The following is a 20,514-nucleotide window of genomic DNA, read 5'->3' as shown; positions in this document are numbered from 1 at the left end:
GTCTGGAGACTGAGCCCTACGAGGAAAGGCTAAGGACCTTGGGGATGTTTAGTTTGGAAAAGAGGAGATTGAGGGGGGACATAATTGCTCTCTTTAAGTATTTGAAAGGCTGTCATTTGGAGGAGGGCTGGGAGCTGTTCCAGTTGGCAGCAGAGGGTAGGACCTGAAACAATGGGCTTAAATTAAATGCCAAAGGTACCGGCTGGATATTAGGAAGAACCTTTTCACAGTCAGAGTAGTTCAAAAGTGGAATCAGCTGCCTAGGAAGGTGGTGAGCTCCCCCTCACTGACAGTTTTCAAGAAGAGGCTGGATGAATATTTGTCAGGGATGCTTTAGGCTCATGCTGCATTGGGCAGGGGGTTGGACTAGAAGGTCTGTATGGCCCCTTACAACTCTGTTATTCTGATTCTGTTTCTGAAGGGACTATAGAATAGAGGTGGGCTCGGACAAGGAAAACCCCATGGACCACCGGCCCTTGGTCTGTTGATTTTCATGGACTGCAGACTATGAACTTGCAGAATGGGAGATCTCTGCTTGGCAGGCAGAGCTGCCTATCAAGGTTTCGAGGGCTAAGATTGGTGTTTATGGCTGCAGAACATCCACCCCTCCATTGCCTAGGGAATTAATTTCTTCCTCCTTGCTCACATAGAGCAGAATGGGAGCTCTCTGCTCAACAGGCAGAGCTGCCTATTAAATTTTTAAGGGCTGCAAAAGGTCTTCGGATGTCCTCTCCGTTGCCTAGGGAATTGATAGATCATGCCAGGATGTCTGGACTCACAGAACAACGGACTGGCCCAAATGGACCAAAATTCGTGAAAAAGGTGAGTCCCACGAACTGTGTGTTCGCGAACCACGAACCGAGCCAAACTGTGCAAAATTTTAGTCCATTTTCCAGACCATGCCCACCTCTACTATACAACCTTTATCCACCTAGATGGTCCCACAGTGGTCCTTGTCACTAGTACTTTCTAGTTTAATGCTTAAACCTTTTGAGTCTTTAGCAACTTGCAGTTTAGCACTACTCTCTGTTAAAGTGGCCTTTCTGCTGGCATTAACATCTGCCAGGAGGGTCAGTAAGTTGCAAGGATTGAGAGTGGACCCACTCTTTCTGCAAATCTTCCCAGATAGAGTCGTAATGTGAACCAACCTCCAGTTCCTACTTAAGGTGGTCTCTAGGTTTCATGTGTCACAAAGTTTGTCCCTCCCAGTGTTTTTTCCCAATAGGAACACGCACTTCACACCCTAGATTTTAGAAGGGCTGTTTTATTCTACATGGATAGGACAAAGTCATACAGACAGAGCCAGACTTCCTTTATTTGTCATTTGGGTCCAAACAAAGGCAAGGCTGCTTCATCACAGACCATAGCGAGATGGGTGGTGTCAGCAATCTGGTTGGGATACAAAGTAGCCAGGGTTCCATGTCCATTCAGTGTGGGGGCACATTCAATGAGGTTCCAGGCAGCTTCAGCAACATTCCTGAGAGGAGTGCTGTTGGATGACATCTGCAAAGCAGCAACATGGTCCTTGGAAGAAACATTCATAAAGCATTATGCAGTGGATGTCAACTCTCGGAAAGAGATGACAGTAGGACAAGCAGTACTACAGTCGCTATTCACATGAGAGCATCACCCCATCGCCTTGGTGAGTAGCTTGCTATTCTCCCAATGTGGGACTGCCCTGAAGACTGTCGATGAAAACAGAGTTACACTTATCTATAACTGCTGTTCATCTAGGTCTTTGTGCAGGCACACATTCCCTCTCTCCTGCCCCGCTGTGAGCTCTCCATAGATTAATAAAGGGGACTTTCAGCAGCACAGGAGAACTGAGGGAGACGGGGGCGACCACGACCACGTAACTTTTCGGTGGGAAAAAACGGCTTGGAGCGGTCCGCAGAGGAGCTTGCCCCCCCCCCCCAATAGCCTAAGAACTAGAAAAATCCTGTTCTGAGCGGCTGGCCTGCCCAAGCGCAGTCCCCAGTGTGTGCCTGCACGAAGACCTAGATGAACAGCAGTTACAGGTAAGTGCAACTCTGTTTTACAGGTAAGTGCGACCATTTTTTCTCTATCCGTTTATAATAAAATACTATACCACAATCAAGTTTACTTAAACATTAAAATAAAGTTCACATCCAAAATCAATATAAGGTTTTCTTTCAGTGTGATATTTGGGCTTGGTTGTTTTTGTACACGTGTTGAATTCTTGGCTGATTTCTCATGGAACACCTGACAATGTCATATCGAACCTTAGGGTTCTGTGGAACTGGTTGGGAAACACTGGGATAAATGTTAACTTTTTCATGTTAGAAGAACTCACTATTAACTGAGCCAGACTGTTTTTTAGTTTAAAAGTCTGTTTAAAAGTATTTTTTTTTGTTTTGCAGGATGAATGGCTGACATGTCAGAGAAACTGGCTCTACTTGGAAAGTATTTTCAGTGCTCCTGACATTCAGAGACAGCTGCCAGCAGAAGCAAAGATGTTCCTGCAAGTGGACAAATCCTGGAAGGAAGTTATGAGAAAAGTTAATCGTCTGCCGAATGCCCTCCGAGCAGCTACTCAGCCTGGTATTAACATATCTAAAGTAGCAACCTTCAGACCATAATAAAATAAGATTCTTGTATGTAATGTTTGAAAACTGCAGGCAAGACATACTGTGCCATCATTTTTAAAAGGCCATGCCACCATTTCTTGTCTGTCACATTCATTAATCTATTGCAGTGATTTTTCAACTGTCACTCTTTCATACATGTAGACAGATTATTGGGAATGTGATCTTGCTTTATCTTTTTAAAAATATACACACAACAAGTCTTCTCAGACTCCTACAATTTTCTTCCTGTATTTTGATTGATACCGATCTGATTGTTTTCTGTAGTCTTCAGTTTCTGTTTTACCCTATTTTCTCTCATCCTTTCCTCTCACTATATATTTTTCCTTTCTGGTAACTGCTTCTACAAACCAATAAATGATCCCAATAATTCACCCATGTTCTGCATGAGTTAGAGCTACACATGACCACTGTGTTGTTAGCCACATCATTCGTTCGTTCATTTATTTATTCATTCATTTATTCATTTATTTATTTATTCATTTATTTATTTGCAACAATGCTGTGAGGAAAGTTAGGCTAAGAGTGCATAATTATCCCAAGGTCACCCAGCAAGTTTTCAAGGCACTTGGCTATGGATACTGTGTGCCTACTGAATTTATACATTTATAGTCTAATTTGATTAAAAAAAATTGAGTTAAAGTGTATCAAATCTGAAGCTGTTCTGTATTATAAAACATTATTTTATAAAGCATTTCCTTCTTTATCACTTCAGCGCACATGCACACACATGCTCACAAACATCTTTTTTACTTTCACTGTGCAAGTTTATTAAATGCTGCTTCTCTGACACAGGCCTGTTAGAGACCTTCCAGAATAACAATGCTCTTCTTGATCAAATTCAGAAATGCCTAGAGGCATATTTGGAGTCCAAGAGAGTCATCTTCCCCAGGTAAGTGATACGACTCAGGACTCAGTAGCAAGATGATAAAGTTTGAACACTATGGCTTACTGTTATAATGAAGAATATGATCTAGTCAAGAGCTGAACATTTTGTAGTCCAATTGATTTTAGTGGAATAGTTAAGCATTGCTCTCCAGTGAATGAGGACTTAAAAACATTTAACTTTAGCTAGATCTTGTTTCTAAGTTTTTGGTTTTAAGTTATCCTTGTTGGAGATATTGTACAATTTAAATGCTCATTTAGTCTCCAGTCTTACGTTTGTTTAAGAATATGCTCCACTCACATAAATGAAAATAGTTTATTTTAGAACAGAGTAGGCTTTCTGCCCCAAATTCTTTTTTGTTCTATGTGAAATATACTTTATAAGTAAGCTTTTGAAAATACATTTTTTTAAGTTGCATTTTTAACATTTTCAGTATTGTCTACAAACAGGTTTTACTTTTTATCCAACGATGAACTTTTGGAGATTTTGGCTCAGACTCGTAATCCTCAAGCTGTTCAGCCTCATTTAAGGAAGTGCTTTGATTCAATCTCTAAATTAGAGTTTGCTTTTATGGCTCCAGCTGAAGGAGAAGAAAAGGTTCTCACCAATGATATTTTAGCAATGCTGTCACCTGAAGGGGAGCGGGTAAGCAGCTGTTAAATAGTAGTCTCTCATGATGGACTGTGAGTGGTTAGAGATGGATTCCTTCACCACCACTCTTCAGCTTGCTTCGTGGTACTGAGCAAATAATTTGGCTTGCCCCAATCCTGATTCCAAGCACTCGGTACTCCTTATGATAGGAGGCAGGTTGTTTGCTAAGAGGCAGGAAGAGTCTCCTTCTTATCTTCCCTTCATTCCCTTAGGGCACCATGAAAATTGCATTTTCTAATCAAAAGGCTCCTTCTGTGTATGGGAGGGGATATGCAATGCTGCACTGGGCATATACACACATGGTGCACCCTGTGAAGTGTGTGGGTTCCAAGCCACCCATGGTGAGTGATGGAAGGCAGGTTTTGCTATCACTGCAGCACTTTCCCCACTTCCAACTCTCTTTTTCTACAAGCAAATGGCAACCATTCACTTATTATAATAAACATGCTGTCTACCTCTGCATTTGTTTTTGCAGCTCTGCCTTGTCATGTGCATTGTTCCATCCTGCTTTCTGTTTCTTGGTCTCTTTTGGAAATAGAACTGAATGTTAAAAATAGACTTATGGATAGTTGCTTCATCCCTCACTAGACCTAATTGTGAATTCCTGGCCCAAGTGTAGATAGCAAAAGCCATACAGTGGGGCCAGATACAAAAGGGAGAAAATGTTCTCCATGGCCAGGAAAACCACAGGAATGCAGTAATTCATTGTACCCCAACCTCTCTCTTAGGGATCGCCACCCAAGGATTCGTTCAGTCTGTTTATGCATCAGTGATGCATAACTGATTTGTTTCAAGTAGGTAGCCATATTGGTGTGCAATAGAACAGTAGGATTTGGGTCCAGTGACACCTTAGAGATTTTCAAGGTATAAACTTTCAAGAGTCAGAGCTCCCTTCTTCAGGTACCACTGACATTGAGCATCAGATGGTTGGCAAGGAAACCTTTTTGCCATACCAACCACTCTGGAAGGGAAGCATCTGCCTAGAAGACAAAGGAATGGGATTAAGTGCGCATCTCCTGGCTCAACGCAGACACTGTAGAATGGTTTCCATCTGCCTGCATCTGGCAGTTGATTTACAAGTTCATATTTTTCTATGATTCCTGCAGCATACTCACTTCTCATCAGGCTATTGTTGGTGTTTCCCCCCACTTTTTGGTTAATTTATAAATTCATTTTTATGTATATCTAGGGATCCCCAGGGTATGTAATAATATCTTGTGTGTGAATAATTTTACTGCTTTGTGGTTAGCATGAGCTACCTACTTTACTTTTATATATAGCAAAATCTGGTTGGTTGCTTTTATCGTGCCATTAATAATTTTAAGGGAGACATACACTGCCATCCTGTGAACATAAAGAGTAGTATAAATATTAAATGATTTTTTTTTTAGGTCGGCTTAGGAAAAGGACTTAAGGCCAGAGGAAATGTTGAAGAATGGCTTGGCAAAGTAGAAGAAGCAATGTTCACTTCCCTTAGACGCCTGAGCAAAGCTGCCATTGCTGATTATCAGACCAAAGAGAGAGTAGAATGGGTTGTAGCCGGACATCCCTCTCAGGTAATAACAACAACAACAACAACAGTGTGCTTATATAACTCTCTTCTAGACAGATTAGTGCCCCACTCAGAGTGGTGAACAAAGTCAGTTATTATTAGAAGAGTGGCTTACCCAAAGCCACCTGCTGAGCTCATGGCAGTAGTGGGATTCAAGCTGGCAGAGTAATGATGGTTATTTGAGTTTAACAAGCACTCAAGTTTGTTTGTTTTCCCTATCTAATAAATCTTGCTGAGTGTCTGTGTTGATGATTGTATGCTTCAAGTTAAACAGGCCTACATTTCCAGTAATGGAATTTCCCAAATCAGCCCTCTTCATTTTTAGCTTATATACTTGTTAGAAGCAGATGTTTATACTGAACAAAAGATGGCAAAGACCAAGGGCCAGGAGGTGCTCCTGTGCAATGCTCAATGAATGAATGGGAGCTGCACAAGAGGATGGTACTCTTGCATTGCTACTATTCATTCAGTGGGACTTGTACAGCAGAAATTCCCAGTGGATTAAGTTTATGGGTCTGAGGCAGATGAGTCACCCAACCGGCCCTCCCACTGTGTGTGGGGGGTATGTACCCCAACCTATATTTATTAGAGTTTGCCGCCCTGCCCTGTTGTTCATAAGGATGTTGATGTTAGGGTGCAAGGTGGGCTACCTTCGTATGTTTTATGGATATTATATGATTGTTTTAAATTTAACTGTTCTATTGCTTACTGTTTTATTATATTTATATCTATGTATTGTGAATCTGCTCTGAGCTCACACGCAGGGAGAGTGGACTACAAATAAAATAAATAAATAAATAAAATAAGTAGAATACACTGTATTCAAAAGATACTTTCTTTATCAGACACGAGACATCTCTGTTTGTTCATCTTTGGTCTTCTGTGCAGTCCCATATGGGACTGCGCACATGCAAGGCCTGCCAACTTTGGAGGTTTTATAGCTAAAAATACCACCAGGGGCGCTCCATTGTGCCTGCGCCATTTTCCCACCGAAACAGCCCCTTTAGGAGGTGGGGTGCCCTGTGCTACCCTCAGTTCCTTTTTTATCGCCGTGTAGAGAGATTCTAGCTTCTTTGTGTGAGATAAGTAGTTTCGCTGCTTTTCTTGTTTGTCTTTGTCGCATTTGAAAAAATGTTGGAGATGGCTCTGTTCAAGCGGGTAAAATGCAACACTAAAATTACAAAAACAGATGGACACTCACTCTACTTAATGTGTCTTGAGGAACGACCCAACATGCAAACTTGCAAACACTGCCAGAGCTTCACAACGAAGGCCTGTGCAGAGAGAGCCAGTTGGCTTAAAGTAGCATTGTAGGAGAAGGCCATGGCAGTGGCGGGACCCATACACAAGGCAAAAAAAATCAGTGGCAGCTGATGGTGCTGAATTGTCGGACCCAATGTTGCCCTCAATGCCAAGACCACCTTTGGTTCTGAGACCCAGCCCATCGGGGTCGAAAGCATCATGGAGCCGAGCACCATCCATCTCACCAGAGATATCAGCACTTTTGGAACCAACTTGGGCCCGACCCTTGATATCAGAACTGAAATCTCCGACCCATTCGGACCCAACAACGGCAGTCCGCCGCTTGAAATCGAAGGAGTTGATCTCAACACCGGGTCCGACAATGGAACACTCGGATACGACTGGCATGGAGACAAATGGAGACAAACCACCTAGGAAACGGACCTAGAAAATGAAACACTTCTAAAATACCTCCAAGCCAAGAGCTGCTGGGAGAAGAGGTGATACTTGTGGAGCGCCCTCCTACACCATCCTTACACTCTAGGTCCTCTTCTCTGCATTCTAGATTGAGGTTGATTTTATCTTCTGAGGAAGAGGGAGAGGTTCCCCATAGGAGACAACCCTCTTGCAGATCCCCATGAGGAGACTCCTACTACCATGAAAGAGAAAGATGGTACCTCTCTGGTCACTCACCTTATGAGGCTGAGCTGGGGAAGGCCGATCACACTGATGTGCTAGTGTCAGACTATGGAATCCCAGTTATCTAGAGTTCATCTCCCCCCTTCTGCAAGAAGCACAAAGTTTCTTGATTCCGAAAGGTTTATTGAAAGACAGTGCTCGGGATACAAGTGTCCGTATTCCAAGGATTAGGAAAGCCTTGGCTGAACGAAAGCTTTGTTGAGAATGATACACAAAATGAAAGTAACAACACTTCAAACACCCATTCCCAGCCTCCCCCCTTAGTCCTGTCTAGAAGGCCTGGGAAGGCGAGGACGTCAAGGTCGGCCGGAACGGGTTGATTAGTTCTCTCCCTTCAGGCCCAGGTGCTGCCCAGGCCGCATATCCATGGGAGCGAAGAATTCTTAACAACTACAGATTATAACACGAGAACATGGTGTAACTTTGGCTTGAGAACTGACAAGCAAACTGACACTCTGACAGCTAGTCAGGAAGCCATCACCGGCACCCTTGAGAAAGCAACATTATTTCTCCAACTCTCAGATGGCTTTCCAAGTCTCGGAGGCAGATACAGGACCAGCCAAGAAAGGTGTAGTCCTATCCCGCGTTCAGAACCCTAACCAGATGAGGTTGTGTGAGAATTTGGAGAGGTGTCGCCCACAGATGATTTCCACTCCTTCACAGAACAATTAATTAGAATGGCTAACGGGCTGGATATAGACATGTCATCGGCTGAACCCAAACCAAAGGACAAGATCCTACAGCACTTGTACTCTGGATCTACTTCTAGCATGGCTTTTCTGGTAATTGAACGGTTCATGGTCACGATGACCACCCTCTACCAGAAACCAGCATTGGCCACAACGAAAAAAGCGGAAGGCCTCTACAAGATGAAGGACAAGTCGTGTCTTTATCTATCTATTCATCCACTACCATCATCATTAGTCACGGAGGAACTGCAGTCTAAGCAGAGACAGGGATCCTCTGTCCGTCCGACAAAGAAGGCAAAAAGCTTGATGTCTTGGGACGGAAAGTTTATTCATCTGCAGAGTTAAATATTAAGATCGCTAACTACGCTGCGATGATGGGTGCCTACCAGTTATGTTTATGGAATAAGGTGTCAGCTTTCTTTGACAAGCTACCTGAAGATCAGAGTCTCCTGATAAAGATCCTTCAGGAGGAAGCTATATGTTTAGCCAGACACCAAATAAATGCTGGCCACAATGTTACCGAAGCCTTGGCGAGATTGATGGCCTCAGCAGTAGTATTGAAATGACACGCTTGGCTGCGAGCGACGGCATTACCAACAGAAACACGGAATAAGGTGGAAGATCTTACTTTTGAGGGAATGATGCTTTTTTTTGAAAAAAAGGATGAGTACCTTTCACAGAAACGCAAGGACAAGCTCACAGCCTGTTCATACGGAATTCTCCCTTCAACCCAGCAAGGGGGACAAAGCCAATATAGGCAACAGTCCAGTTACTGGGGAAGGTCATATCCAACCTTCCCAAGGGTACTCGTATCCTAATCAGTTTCAGAGCACCCAAGGCAGACTTTCCAGATGGAAACAAAATCAGAGACAGAGACATGGGTCTCAATTTCAACACTCTTAAGGAGCAGGCACACACTTCTAAACAATTCTAACTAGAACAAGGGCTGGACCCTGTTTTGGGGAAAGGCTTCACAGTTACTTTTCAGCTTGCAATAATATTACGTCTGATGTTTAGGTGTTGAAAATTGTTTATCCTGAATATGAAGTTGAGTTCAAAAGTTCCCTGGGTCTGGCTCTTCCTAACTTTCCAGACTCTCAGAAGTGTCCTGAATTAAGAATAGAACTTAAGACGCTGTTGGATAAGGGCACACTGCAAGAGTTACCAGAAGGGGAATCTAAGTTGGGGTTCTACTACAGATTTTTTTTCTAGTAGACAAGAAGGATGGATGGCATAGGCTGATCCTAAATTTGAGAAATCTAAACAAGTTCATTGTCATGCGTAAATTCCGCATGACTCCTTTACATACTGTCATGTCAATGATAGCACTCAGCTGCTGGTTTGCGGTACTGGATCTAAAAGATGTGATAAAAAACAAATCTGTATTAATACTCACAGACAGTTCCACAGCGATGTTTTACATCAACAAGCAGGGAGGAACCACGTCCAGAAGCTTGTGCAGGGAAGGCATTATGATTTGGACCTGGGCGGTACAAAACAGAGTACACCTGGCACAGTACATATACCAGGGGTGGAAAACGTCTTAGCATACTGTCTCAGCAGGTTGTAAAACAATCCCCATGAGTTGTCGATAAAAGACACATATATAGACTGTCTTCCAGCAATGAGCTTTCCCTGATGTCGATCTATTTGCTACACGGGAAAACTGGAAGGCAGACCTTTTCTGCTCAAGGGGAGGTCAAGGTTATGGCTCCTTGGGAGATGAGTTCCAGCTCTCATAGTCAGAATGCTTCCATTACGCATTCCTGCCTATTCCCTTATTAGCCAGGGTCATAAGCAAAATCCAAACAGAGGGATCAGGAGCGATTCTGATAGCTTGGTTCTGGCCCAGGCATCCCTGGTTCCATGGACTAATGAGATTAGTGAACCAGTTTTACCGCTTTCCCAAGGAACCAGGTTTTCCACTGAAGGGTCTTTCTCCGAGTGAGTAGCACAGGTTATCTTGAACGCCAGACGGTTGTCCACCAGACAGTCCTATGAGTCGAAATGGGAGAAATTCAGGTCATGGACAGAAGAAAGAAAATTGAACGCCACTGACTGTGCTCTGTCTAACGTTCTAGAATTTTTATTAGAACTTAAGAAGAAAGGCCTATCAAATTCATTGAAGTATATTTGGCAGCCATATCGGACTTTCACCTGCCAATAGACAATAAGACAGTCTTTTCCCATTTTGCCTCTAAGATGTTTCTAAAGGGATTATGTAACATGTTCCCAGCTGCCAAACGTGTAATCCCTCAATGGTTGTTACAGTTGGTACTGACAAAATTAATCACAAAACCCTTTGAGTCTCTGGCAACCTGCCATCTGGAGGTTCTATCCATGAAGGTTGTGTTGCTGGTGGCTGTCACGTCAGCCAGGAGGGTGAGTGAGCTGGCAGCGTTGAGATTGAACCCCCTTTCCTGAAGGTCTGCTCAGAAAAGGTGGTTTTGAGGACTAAATTGGATTTTTTGCTAAAAGTTGCTTCAAAATGCCATGTGTCTCAGGAGATCATCTTACCAGTTTTTTTTCATCACCAATCTAATAAGGCAGAAAAGGCCCTACGTACTCCAGACATCAGAAGGGTGATACTGTTTTATTTGGATCGTACCAAATCGTTTAGTGTGTACACCCAACTTTTTATTTGCTTTGCTGGCCCCAATAAAGGGGAAAAGGCCAGTGCTCAAACCTTAGCAAGGTGGATGGTACAGGCTATAAGACTCTCTTACAAGAATGCTAACCTACCTTGTCCTTTAGAAGTGCACGCACACTCCACCAGGTCACAGGCATCTTTGACGGCCCTGCTCAGAGGTGTATCCATTGAAGACATCTGCAGGGCAGTGATGTGGTCATCACCAGACACGTTTGTCAAGCACTACGCTTTGGACGTCCTTGATAGAAAGGAAGCAGCAGTAGGTACAGCGGTGCTCCAGTCGATCTTGTAAAAGAAAACAAGCTCCACCACCAGGTAAATAGCTTGGTAAATTCCCATGTGGAACTGCACAGAAGACCGAAGATGAAATACAGGGTCGCATTTACATGTAACTATTGTTCATTGAGGTCTTCTATGCAGGCACACATACCCTCCCTCCTTCCCTGCTAAGGCTCTTATACTTCCTTGAGAGTATGGCAGCAAAAGAGGACTGAGGGTAGCACGGGGCGCCCCGCCTCCTAAAGGGGCCGTTTTGGCAGGAAAACGGCCGCGTTGGCGCAATGGGAGGTGGGAGCGCCCCTTGGTGGTATTTTTAGCTATAAAACCTCCAAAATCGACAGGCCTGCATGTGTGCCTGCACTGAAGACCTCAATGAACAACAGTTACAGGTAAGTGCAACCCTGTTTTTTTGCTACGTTTTCTTTCCACAGGTTGTGCTAACCATTTCTCAGCTCATGTGGTGCCGTGATCTAACCCACTGTTTAGAAGGAGAGGATCTTGATCATTTAGAAGCTTTGGTGGAGTTTGAAACTGAGAACTTTGATGTGAGTATTTATACCTTTCCATTTTTAAAAGAAATGATTATGTGTTATTCTTGGCATAGTCTTTTTAAAATAATAATCCATCAGGTAGTATCTTGTTCATCTTTGTCTTTGGACTGCACATGCACAGGCCTGCTGGGGAGAAAGTTCCTCTAGCTGCTCTAAAGCTCCAGTAGGGGCTGCCTCTCCCAGTGCATGTGAGAGCCCGTTTTCCTGCCTAAACGGTCACAGGCTGTAAGGGAGAAGTGATTTCCTTTCCTCAGTTCTGTCTGAACCACCCTGAGGAGAGGAATGTTTCTTCAGAGCTCCATTGTTCTCAGATTTGAGCTGTTTTCAGATAATACTTAGCTCTCTCTCTCCTGGAGGTAGTGAAAATCTTCAACCAGTGTCCGGACTTGATGAATGCAAATAAATTATAACTTAACCCAGACAACAAGTTGAGTCCTGTGCATCTGTTCTGCTAGCAGAACTATTTTCGTCTGATGAAAGGAACCTTCCCCTAATACAAAAGGCTGCTCTTCTTGCATCCGAGACAGCTCCTCCTGCTAGAAGTATGTGCTTCCACTAGTGAAACGAATACATTGCATACAGTTTTTTATGGAAAATCAAAAAGAGTCCAGTAGCACCTTTAAGACTAACCAATTTTATTGTAGCATAAGCTTTCGAGAATCAAGTTCTCTTCATTAGATGCATGATACAGAGACTGGTCAAATATAGAAGAGGAGGGAGGAGAAGGGGAGGAGAGAGAAGAGGCAATTAGGGGGGGAAAGGGGAGGGTGCAACCAAAACATTCCTTTGCTAGTATATGTAAACATCTCCTTTTAGTGTGTGGATCAGTTGGCTTCAAAGGAGTTTGCCCTGTTAGTTTGTAGCAGCCAAACAGCTAGACCATCCAATTCCAATGCAGTATGAGCCTTCGATAACCACAGCTCTCCCTGCCAGATGCATCTGACAAAGAGATCTGTGGTCCCCAAAAGCCCACGCCAGGTGCCACTGAGCTCCCCCAGACCCCGCCTCTGTAAAGGAAATCTGTTACCTGTGATAATGTGATAACCATTCATAGTCTCTATTCAGTCCCAGCTTGACAGAGTCACATTTGCATATGAATTCCAGTTCAGCAGCCTCCCGTTGGATTTTGTTTTTGAAAGGTTTCTGTTGAACTACAGCGACCTTTAAGTCTTTGATGGAATGTCCTGGTAGATTGAAGTGTTCTCCCACTGGTTTCTGGACGTTTCCATTTCTAATGTCAGATTTGTGTCCATTTATTCTTTTGCGTAGAGGTTGGCTGGTTTGTCCAATGTACAGAGCAGAAGGACATTGTTGGCACATGAGGGCATATATCAGATTGGAGGATGAGCAGCTGTAAGAGCCAGAGACAGTGTAGTTGATGCCATTGGGTCCTGTAATTGTATTCCCTAGGTAGATATAGGAGCAGAGCTGGCATCTGGGTCTGTTGCAGGGCCTGGTACCTGTGCTGGTGACTCTGCTGGCCGATTCATGGTTGTGAGTGAGAAGTCGTTTAAGGTTGGGGGGCTGTCTGTAGGCAAGGAAAGGTCTTCCACCCAGGGCTTCTGAGAGAGAGGTATCATTTTCCAGGATGGGTTGTAGCTCACTGATGATACGTTGGATGGGTTTGAGCTGGGAGCTATAGGTGACAACCAGTGGAGTTCTGTTGTTAGTTCCTTTAGGTTTGTCCTGGAGCAGACTGTTTCTGGGTACTAGTCTGGCCCTGTTGATTTGTTTCTTCACTTCATTTGGTGGGTACTGTAGTCCCAAAAATGCTTGTTGTAAATCTCTTAAGTGTGAGTCTCAGTCGAGAGCATTGGAGCAGATACGGTTGTAACGTAAGGCTTGGCTGTAGACAATAGACCGAGTGGTATGTTTAGGGTGGTAGCTGGAGGCATGTAGATATGAGTATCAGTCGGTGGGTTTCCGGTATAAGGTGGTATTTATCTGTCCATTATGTAGTTGTACAGTGGTGTCCAGGAAGTGTACCTGTTGTGTAGAGTGGTCCAGGCTTAGGTTGATAGTAGGGTGAAAGTTATTGAAGTCCTGATGAAATCTCTCAAGAGCTTCCTTCCTATGGGTCCAAATGATGATGTCATCCAGGAATCTTAAGTATAGTAGTGGTTCCAGTGGATGGGAGCTGAGGACGCGTTGTTCCAAGTCCACCATGAATATATTAGCATATTGTGGTGCCATGCGTGTGCCCATGGCTGTGCCATTAATCTGTAGATATAAGTTGTCACCAAATTCGAAGTAATTGTGAGTGAGTACGAAGTGACAAAGTTCAGTGGCGAGGTGTGCTGTGGTTTTGTCCGGGATAGTATTCCCTATGGCTAGCAGTCCATCTGCATGTGGGATATTGGTGTATAAAGCCTCCACATCCATGGTTGCTAGGATGGTGTCATCGGGTAGGTTGTCAATGGACTGTATTTTCCTGAGGAAGTCAGTGGTGTCCCGTAAATGGCTGGGTGTGCTGGTGGCATAGGGCCTGAGGATAGAGTCCATGTATCCTGAGACTCCTACCGTGATAGTGTCTCTTCCTGAGACAATGGGGCGTCCTGGGTTACCTCTGCATCTAGTTTTTTATGTAGTTGCTGTTGGTTGGAAATACAACTAATCTAAGAATAGGTGAGGGGCTGGAGGATAAGTATTAAAATTTTATTGTAAGCTGCCCCGTGGATTATTTGTGGGATTCAACACTGGTGGTGTCTAAATACTTTAAATAAAAATTTGTTTGCTTTATTTATTCTAATTTCATAGAGATTAAATGCATTGGCTTCACTAGTCCGTGGCAACCTTCCAAAACTTCACAGAAATATCATAACAGCTCTTATAACAATTGATGTACATGCAAGAGATATTGTTACTGAACTTGTACAACAAAAGGTACACTAAAATTATTCACATTATATTTATATATTTACCATTATCAAAAAAATAAAGGTCTAATAAACTTCTATTATTTGTAAAGGTGGACTCTGTGGACAACTTTGATTGGCAAAGACAATTGCGGTACTATTGGGACCTTGATCTGGACAACTGTGTGGCTAGAATGGCTTTATCCCAGTACACCTATGGCTACGAATATTTGGGGGCATGCCCTAGATTAGTGATTACCCCACTTACAGTAAGACTTTCCTTTTGTCTCCATGCATGTACTTGAAAATATAAGAAGCTTAGGCTTTCAATATAAATTGGTAATGAGTAAAGTTGATCATTTCTACATAATTTTGCTTTTAAAAATAACTGTTTTCATAAAAACATGTTCCAAAACTTATGAATAGGCAACATGAAGTGTTTAGAATTCCTGTGTTCAAAATTTCTTTTGCCCAAGAATAGAGATCAAAAGTCATTTTCAAGAGTCTTCGAGGATGGTCTGATTTTTGTTGTTGTCACACTGTGATCTCTATTCAAGGCTATTTTTCTGATTTTTGAATCACCACAAAACTTCCAAATCCAGAGATGATACTGGGACTGAAGAAGAGAATGGTATATGACCATCTTCAACTCTCTGAAAAACGTTATCTGTTTGCACCTCATTTCTAAATAATGCAAACCTGGTTCTGAATCCGACTTAGCTATCTCATGCTGAATCATTATTTTAACAATCCTTAGCATTTGAAATTCTTTGCTGAATTCACTCCCTCGTGGCTCCAACTTGTGTTACTGTGTTGTTGCTTAGTTTTTATGAATCTTGAGCTGTTTAAATTATGTTCTGCAGAAACTGCATATGTGTACTTAAGTTGCTTTCTCTTAGAGAGGCTCTGGCGTCTCAGTGCCTGCTTTTTGCCCAGTGCTTACTTTTTTCATCTTGCCATGTAGCTTGAATTTTAGAACTCCCAATAACTCATTCTTCCATGTTGAGTATTTGGGATATATTCAATTTACCCTGGTAAGCACTTTGGCAGGCAGGAGTCCAGGATCTAGTTAAAATGCCACTATAGTAGTGGGGGCAAATACTCTTAACTAGAAGATGAATATTTGTAAAACCTTGATCAGCTAGCTTATTTCTCCAGCCACGCACATTGAGGAACTGACTGTTCTTACATAGTGTATGAATTATGTATGATGCAAGACTGATTATCCGTACAAAATTCTTCCATTTAGTCTCACATTTCATCAAATGCCTTGTCACTCTTACAGGACTTTGGTGAGGGGAGGGCATTCAGCAAAAAATTAATCTGTCCCTCATTTTTATCATTTGATTTTTCAGATTTATTTAATTTTTTGTCTAAATACAACTTGATAGAAACCCATAGGGTAATACTTCCTATTATTCCAAGGCTTTCACCACTGTCTATTCATTGTTCACAGAATCACAGAGTTGGAAGGCGCCATACAGACCTTCTAGTCCAACCCCCTGCCCAATGCAGGATGAGCCTAAAGCATCCCTGACAAATATTCATCCAGCCTCCTCTTGAAAACTGCTGGTGAAGGGGAGCTCACCACCTCCCTAGGCAGCAGATTCCACCTTTGAACTACTCTGACCGTGAAAAAGTTTTTCCTAATATCCAGCTGGTACCTTTCTGCATGTAATTTAAGCCCGTTGCTTCGAGTGCTATCCTCTGCTGCCGACTGAAACACCTCCTTGCCCTCCTCCAAATGACAGCCTTTCAAATACTTAAAGAGAGCAATCATGTCCTCCTTCAATCTCCTCTTCACGTCTTGTTGAATTTTAACTCTATTTTCTTGGGTATTTGTCACTCCTCCCAATTTGGTATCATCAGCAAATTTAATGAGTAGCCCGTTGACCCCTTCAAACAGATCATTGGTAAAAGTATTGAAAAGTACCGGGCCCAAAACCGAGCCCTGCGGTACCCCAGTGGACACCTCCCACCAATCTGATGAAACGCCATTGACCACCACTCTTTGAGTGCGGTCGTCTAACCAGTTCCCTATCCATCAAATTGTCCTATAATCCAGTCCACAGTCTTCCAGTTTACCCATTAGAATGACATGGGGAACCTTATCAAAAGCTTTACTGAAATCCAAGTAAATCACGTCGAGTTTCCACGATACAGTAAGCTGGTCACTCGATCAAAGAAGGAAACCAGGTTGGTCTGACAAGATCTGTTGGTGTCAGTTCCTGGCAGTTAGGTCCCTCAAGCTCTTCACAGTTAACACACAGGTGTTCCAGTTGAAGTAATTTTATTAGAGATCCATACAGGTGTTCACACAAAGGTAGCAATTGGCAGAAGTGACTATTCAAAAATGGGTACTACCAATTATAGGGAAACTTCCTGCCCTTTGGGTCTGTTGACATTCTGGCGCGAAAATAAATCTGGGATTGTGAGGGCTTGAGCTTGCAAAAGCTCGTGTTTGAGAAGGGCCCACCCTTCACTCGCTCCTTTCCCTTCCAGCACACTCCCCCACGGAATGACTCTCATCAAGCCTCTGAGTTCATCGAAGTTGGCCCTATGAAAATCTAACCTACGAGTCTGGCTATGAACTTCCTTGGCTCCCCACAGCAACTGGAATTCAAGGAGGACATGGTCATTTCCCCCTAAGGTCCCCACCACCAACTTCATCTCATCTACCAATTCTTCCCTGTTGGTTAATATCAAGTCTAGTATGGCCGAGCCCCTTGTAGCTTCCTCCACCTTTTGAAAAAAGAAGTTATCGGCCAGGCAGGTCAGGAAATTGTGTGATTCATGACGCTTTGCTGAGCCTGTCTCCCAGCACACATCAAGGAAGTTGAAGTCACCCATAATTACAAGGTTCTGATGTCTGGATACTCTACCAATCTGTTCAAAGAGGGCAGCATCTGTTTCTTCTTGCACTTATGGCAGGGTCATTCAGTAAACTCTGTTGCTGATAGCTGAGCCTTGTTGACAGTAATCTCAGTCATGCGTAATACAGTTATTAGTGTCTAGACACAGAATGCACTCGCATTAAGATAACACTAAAATATTGTGCTGTTGCGATTCTCTTATATTCCTTATTGGTATTCAGCACCCAAGGACATAAATGTAGTTTTCTAAAGATAAATAACATCTTAATTCTCATCAGGATCGTTGCTACCTCTGCCTCATGGGAGCACTGCAGCTGGACCTTGGTGGAGCCCCAGCTGGACCTGCTGGCACTGGCAAAACGGAAACAACTAAAGACCTGGCAAAAGCCCTTGCCATTCAATGTGTTGTGTTCAACTGTTCAGATGGCTTGGATTATAAGGTGCAGTGGCAAAATATATTGTTACACACTAACTGTATGTGAATAGTTCTTAGTCAGTAACATTATATATTGATCAATGTGAACGGGACTAATGTTTGTGATTTGAAAGACACGTGACTTGAAAGTCACATGAACACACACAAAGCTACTTTATGCTGAATTAGAACATTGGCCCATCAAGGTCAATATTATCTACTCAGACTGGCAGATGCTCTCCAGGTCTCAGGTAGAGGTGTTTCACATCACCTACTGCATGGTCCTTTTTAACTGGAATTGCTGGGAATTGAACCTGCGACCTTCTGCAAGCAAAGCAGAAGCTCTTCCACTGAGCCACAGCCCCTTCCAAAGGTGGTATTTTTTATTCATACGCAATACAGAATTGACCCTTGGATGCCGTATTTTGGGCTGGCAGACAGCAAGGAGTGAGAGAACATAATCCAGTAGGAATACTGTTCAGAAAAGTGGTAGGCAAGTTTATGGAGAATGTGGTCATTGATGCCTATTAGCAGGATGAGGGTTCATTTTGCAAGATATTCACAATCTCAGCTAATTAAGAACTATGATCTGGCCTGTGCATGCAGCAGAATGAGGCAGTAGAATATATTGTTCCACTTCAGACTGCAGGTCTAAAGGTTAAAACCTCTCTACATAAATCACCCTGTAACTATAAAACAGGGAGTGGGTTGTTACAATTTTTGTTTCTAATATGCTAGTTTTTCTACTTGCAGAGAGTTTCTTATTCGAGTGCACTCAAAAAATCCCTGACACCATACAATTCCATCTAACACCTTGGTATTCTGCCACCTCATTCAGCTACATGTGTAGGCCAGTTCTGAGAGCAGATGATGTGGAGATGGGTTGTTTTGTGATTGTGCAGTGGCTTTTCCCACTGGTGCTGAAAGAAAGATTATACTAGGGTAAAACTAATCTTTTGTCTAAGTTGTGATGGCTTTTTATGTTTTGCAAAATTTGCACTACAGCACAGCTGTGCAGAAATTGATGTTTCTCTATTTGTTTTAGAGTCAAACATTTTACAATTTGGCTCAGACATCATACTATCATCCACAAGGAAGCAGAGGACATATAACCTTCTTGTGGGATAACTGTACATTTTATTCAGTATCTTAAGTGCTTGTTACCTCATGCTATATCTAATTGGAGAGACAAGACTGAGACGGTTATTGTTTCAGATCCATTGACTTATGGGAGGTGGACATTTGTCTCTCCAATGTTGTAATATAAGACTTTTAGCTACAGTAAGTGCATGGAGGGTCCATTTTCACTGACCATCAATTAGATTCCAGGATACAGGTAGTTAATTTAAAAATATGTAAACATCTTCCAAGATCAATGGGTATTCTAATACAAAATTAATATGAGTAACAACATCTTCCCTAAGAGGTCAAACAACTGGACACAGTCGGAGCATATGCTTAAGAGACATGTCTAGCAAACTACAGCGCCAGCAATTAGACACTGTACTTAGTCTTTTATTATAAAGGTGCTGTGGTGTCCAGCATACCCTAAACATAATTTTCACTGAATCAGTCACAGCTTAAAATCCATAGAAGTGACAGGTATAGTATTTAAGACCTTATATCATTGCTTTGACAAAATTGGGTGATCTAACGTCATATTCCATTAGATTCTCCATATGCTATTTATGAACTTACATCACATATTTATAAACAAATATTGTAGGTTTCATTTTTTACATAGATTCAATTAGGGTTTCCAAAAGTGGGGAGACCCAAACACAGTACTGCAGGACCATACTTGGAGACCAATGAAAGTTGTCTTTGTAAGTATAGCCATTCAGCAAAAGTTGACAAATCATTATATCTAGACTTCAGCTGAGAAACTGACAAGAGCTTATCATCATAACCTATCAATTGTTCCAAAGTAAAAATCCATCTATCTGTCCAAGCCTTCCATAGAAAAGATTATGTCCGGAACAGGACCCTCCTGCCCTGGACTGGGCCCGACCAGGCCCTTCCCCAGCCCCGGGCCAGGCCCCACCGACGTCCCCCACTCGCCAGACCCCCCCACTCACCTCAAGGCCCGGGGAGGGCCGGGTCGAAAGAATGCCGACAGGCGTGGCGGCGGAGCAACGCCCAGGCGCGGCGCAGGCCGGAGGAAGCAGCGGGGCCAGAGAATGCCGTGCCGCTGCGGCCGCGGCCGCCACGGCCCGTTCTGACAGGCCCGGGGCTGACACTCCCAGTGACGCCAGCGGCGGTGGGCCAGGAAAGCCCAGGGAGGCCCTCGCTGGGTGGGCGGCTGACCGGGGGCATGGCGACCGGGCGCGCGAGGCCCACGCCGGGAAGGGGGAGGGCGCAGACGTGGGCAGCAGAAGGGAGGCAGGAGCACCGAGCAGCGCCGGGCCTGATTGGGGGGCGGATGGTTGGGAGGGCTCCCCAGTGTGACGAGGCTGGCCCGGGCCGGGGAGGAGGAAAGGGGATTGGCAGGGAGCTGGAAAGGGAGAAGGCTGGAGGAGGCAGGCGGGCGGGGGAAAGAATGTGGGAATGGACAGGGGAAAGCACC

General features: G+C 43.5%; 1 protein-coding gene across 1 annotated transcript in view; it reads left to right on the top strand.

The window, feature by feature from the left end:
- Window positions 1-20,514, top strand: part of DNAH6 (dynein axonemal heavy chain 6) — a 364,598-nt gene that overhangs the window by 81,581 nt on the left and 262,503 nt on the right. Inside the window, 8 exon segments of the mRNA XM_054986586.1 lie at window positions 2,382-2,562; window positions 3,402-3,498; window positions 3,942-4,137; window positions 5,535-5,699; window positions 11,686-11,799; window positions 14,563-14,688; window positions 14,774-14,929; window positions 17,812-17,973. Of these exon segments, the coding sequence (XP_054842561.1) occupies window positions 2,382-2,562; window positions 3,402-3,498; window positions 3,942-4,137; window positions 5,535-5,699; window positions 11,686-11,799; window positions 14,563-14,688; window positions 14,774-14,929; window positions 17,812-17,973 (1,197 nt within the window).

The sequence above is a fragment of the Eublepharis macularius genome, chromosome 8 (assembly GCF_028583425.1).
Source record: "Eublepharis macularius isolate TG4126 chromosome 8, MPM_Emac_v1.0, whole genome shotgun sequence".
NCBI lineage: Eukaryota > Metazoa > Chordata > Lepidosauria > Squamata > Eublepharidae > Eublepharis > Eublepharis macularius.
Note: the sequence above shows the minus strand (reverse complement) of the source record. Positions and strands in the feature narration are given on the sequence as shown.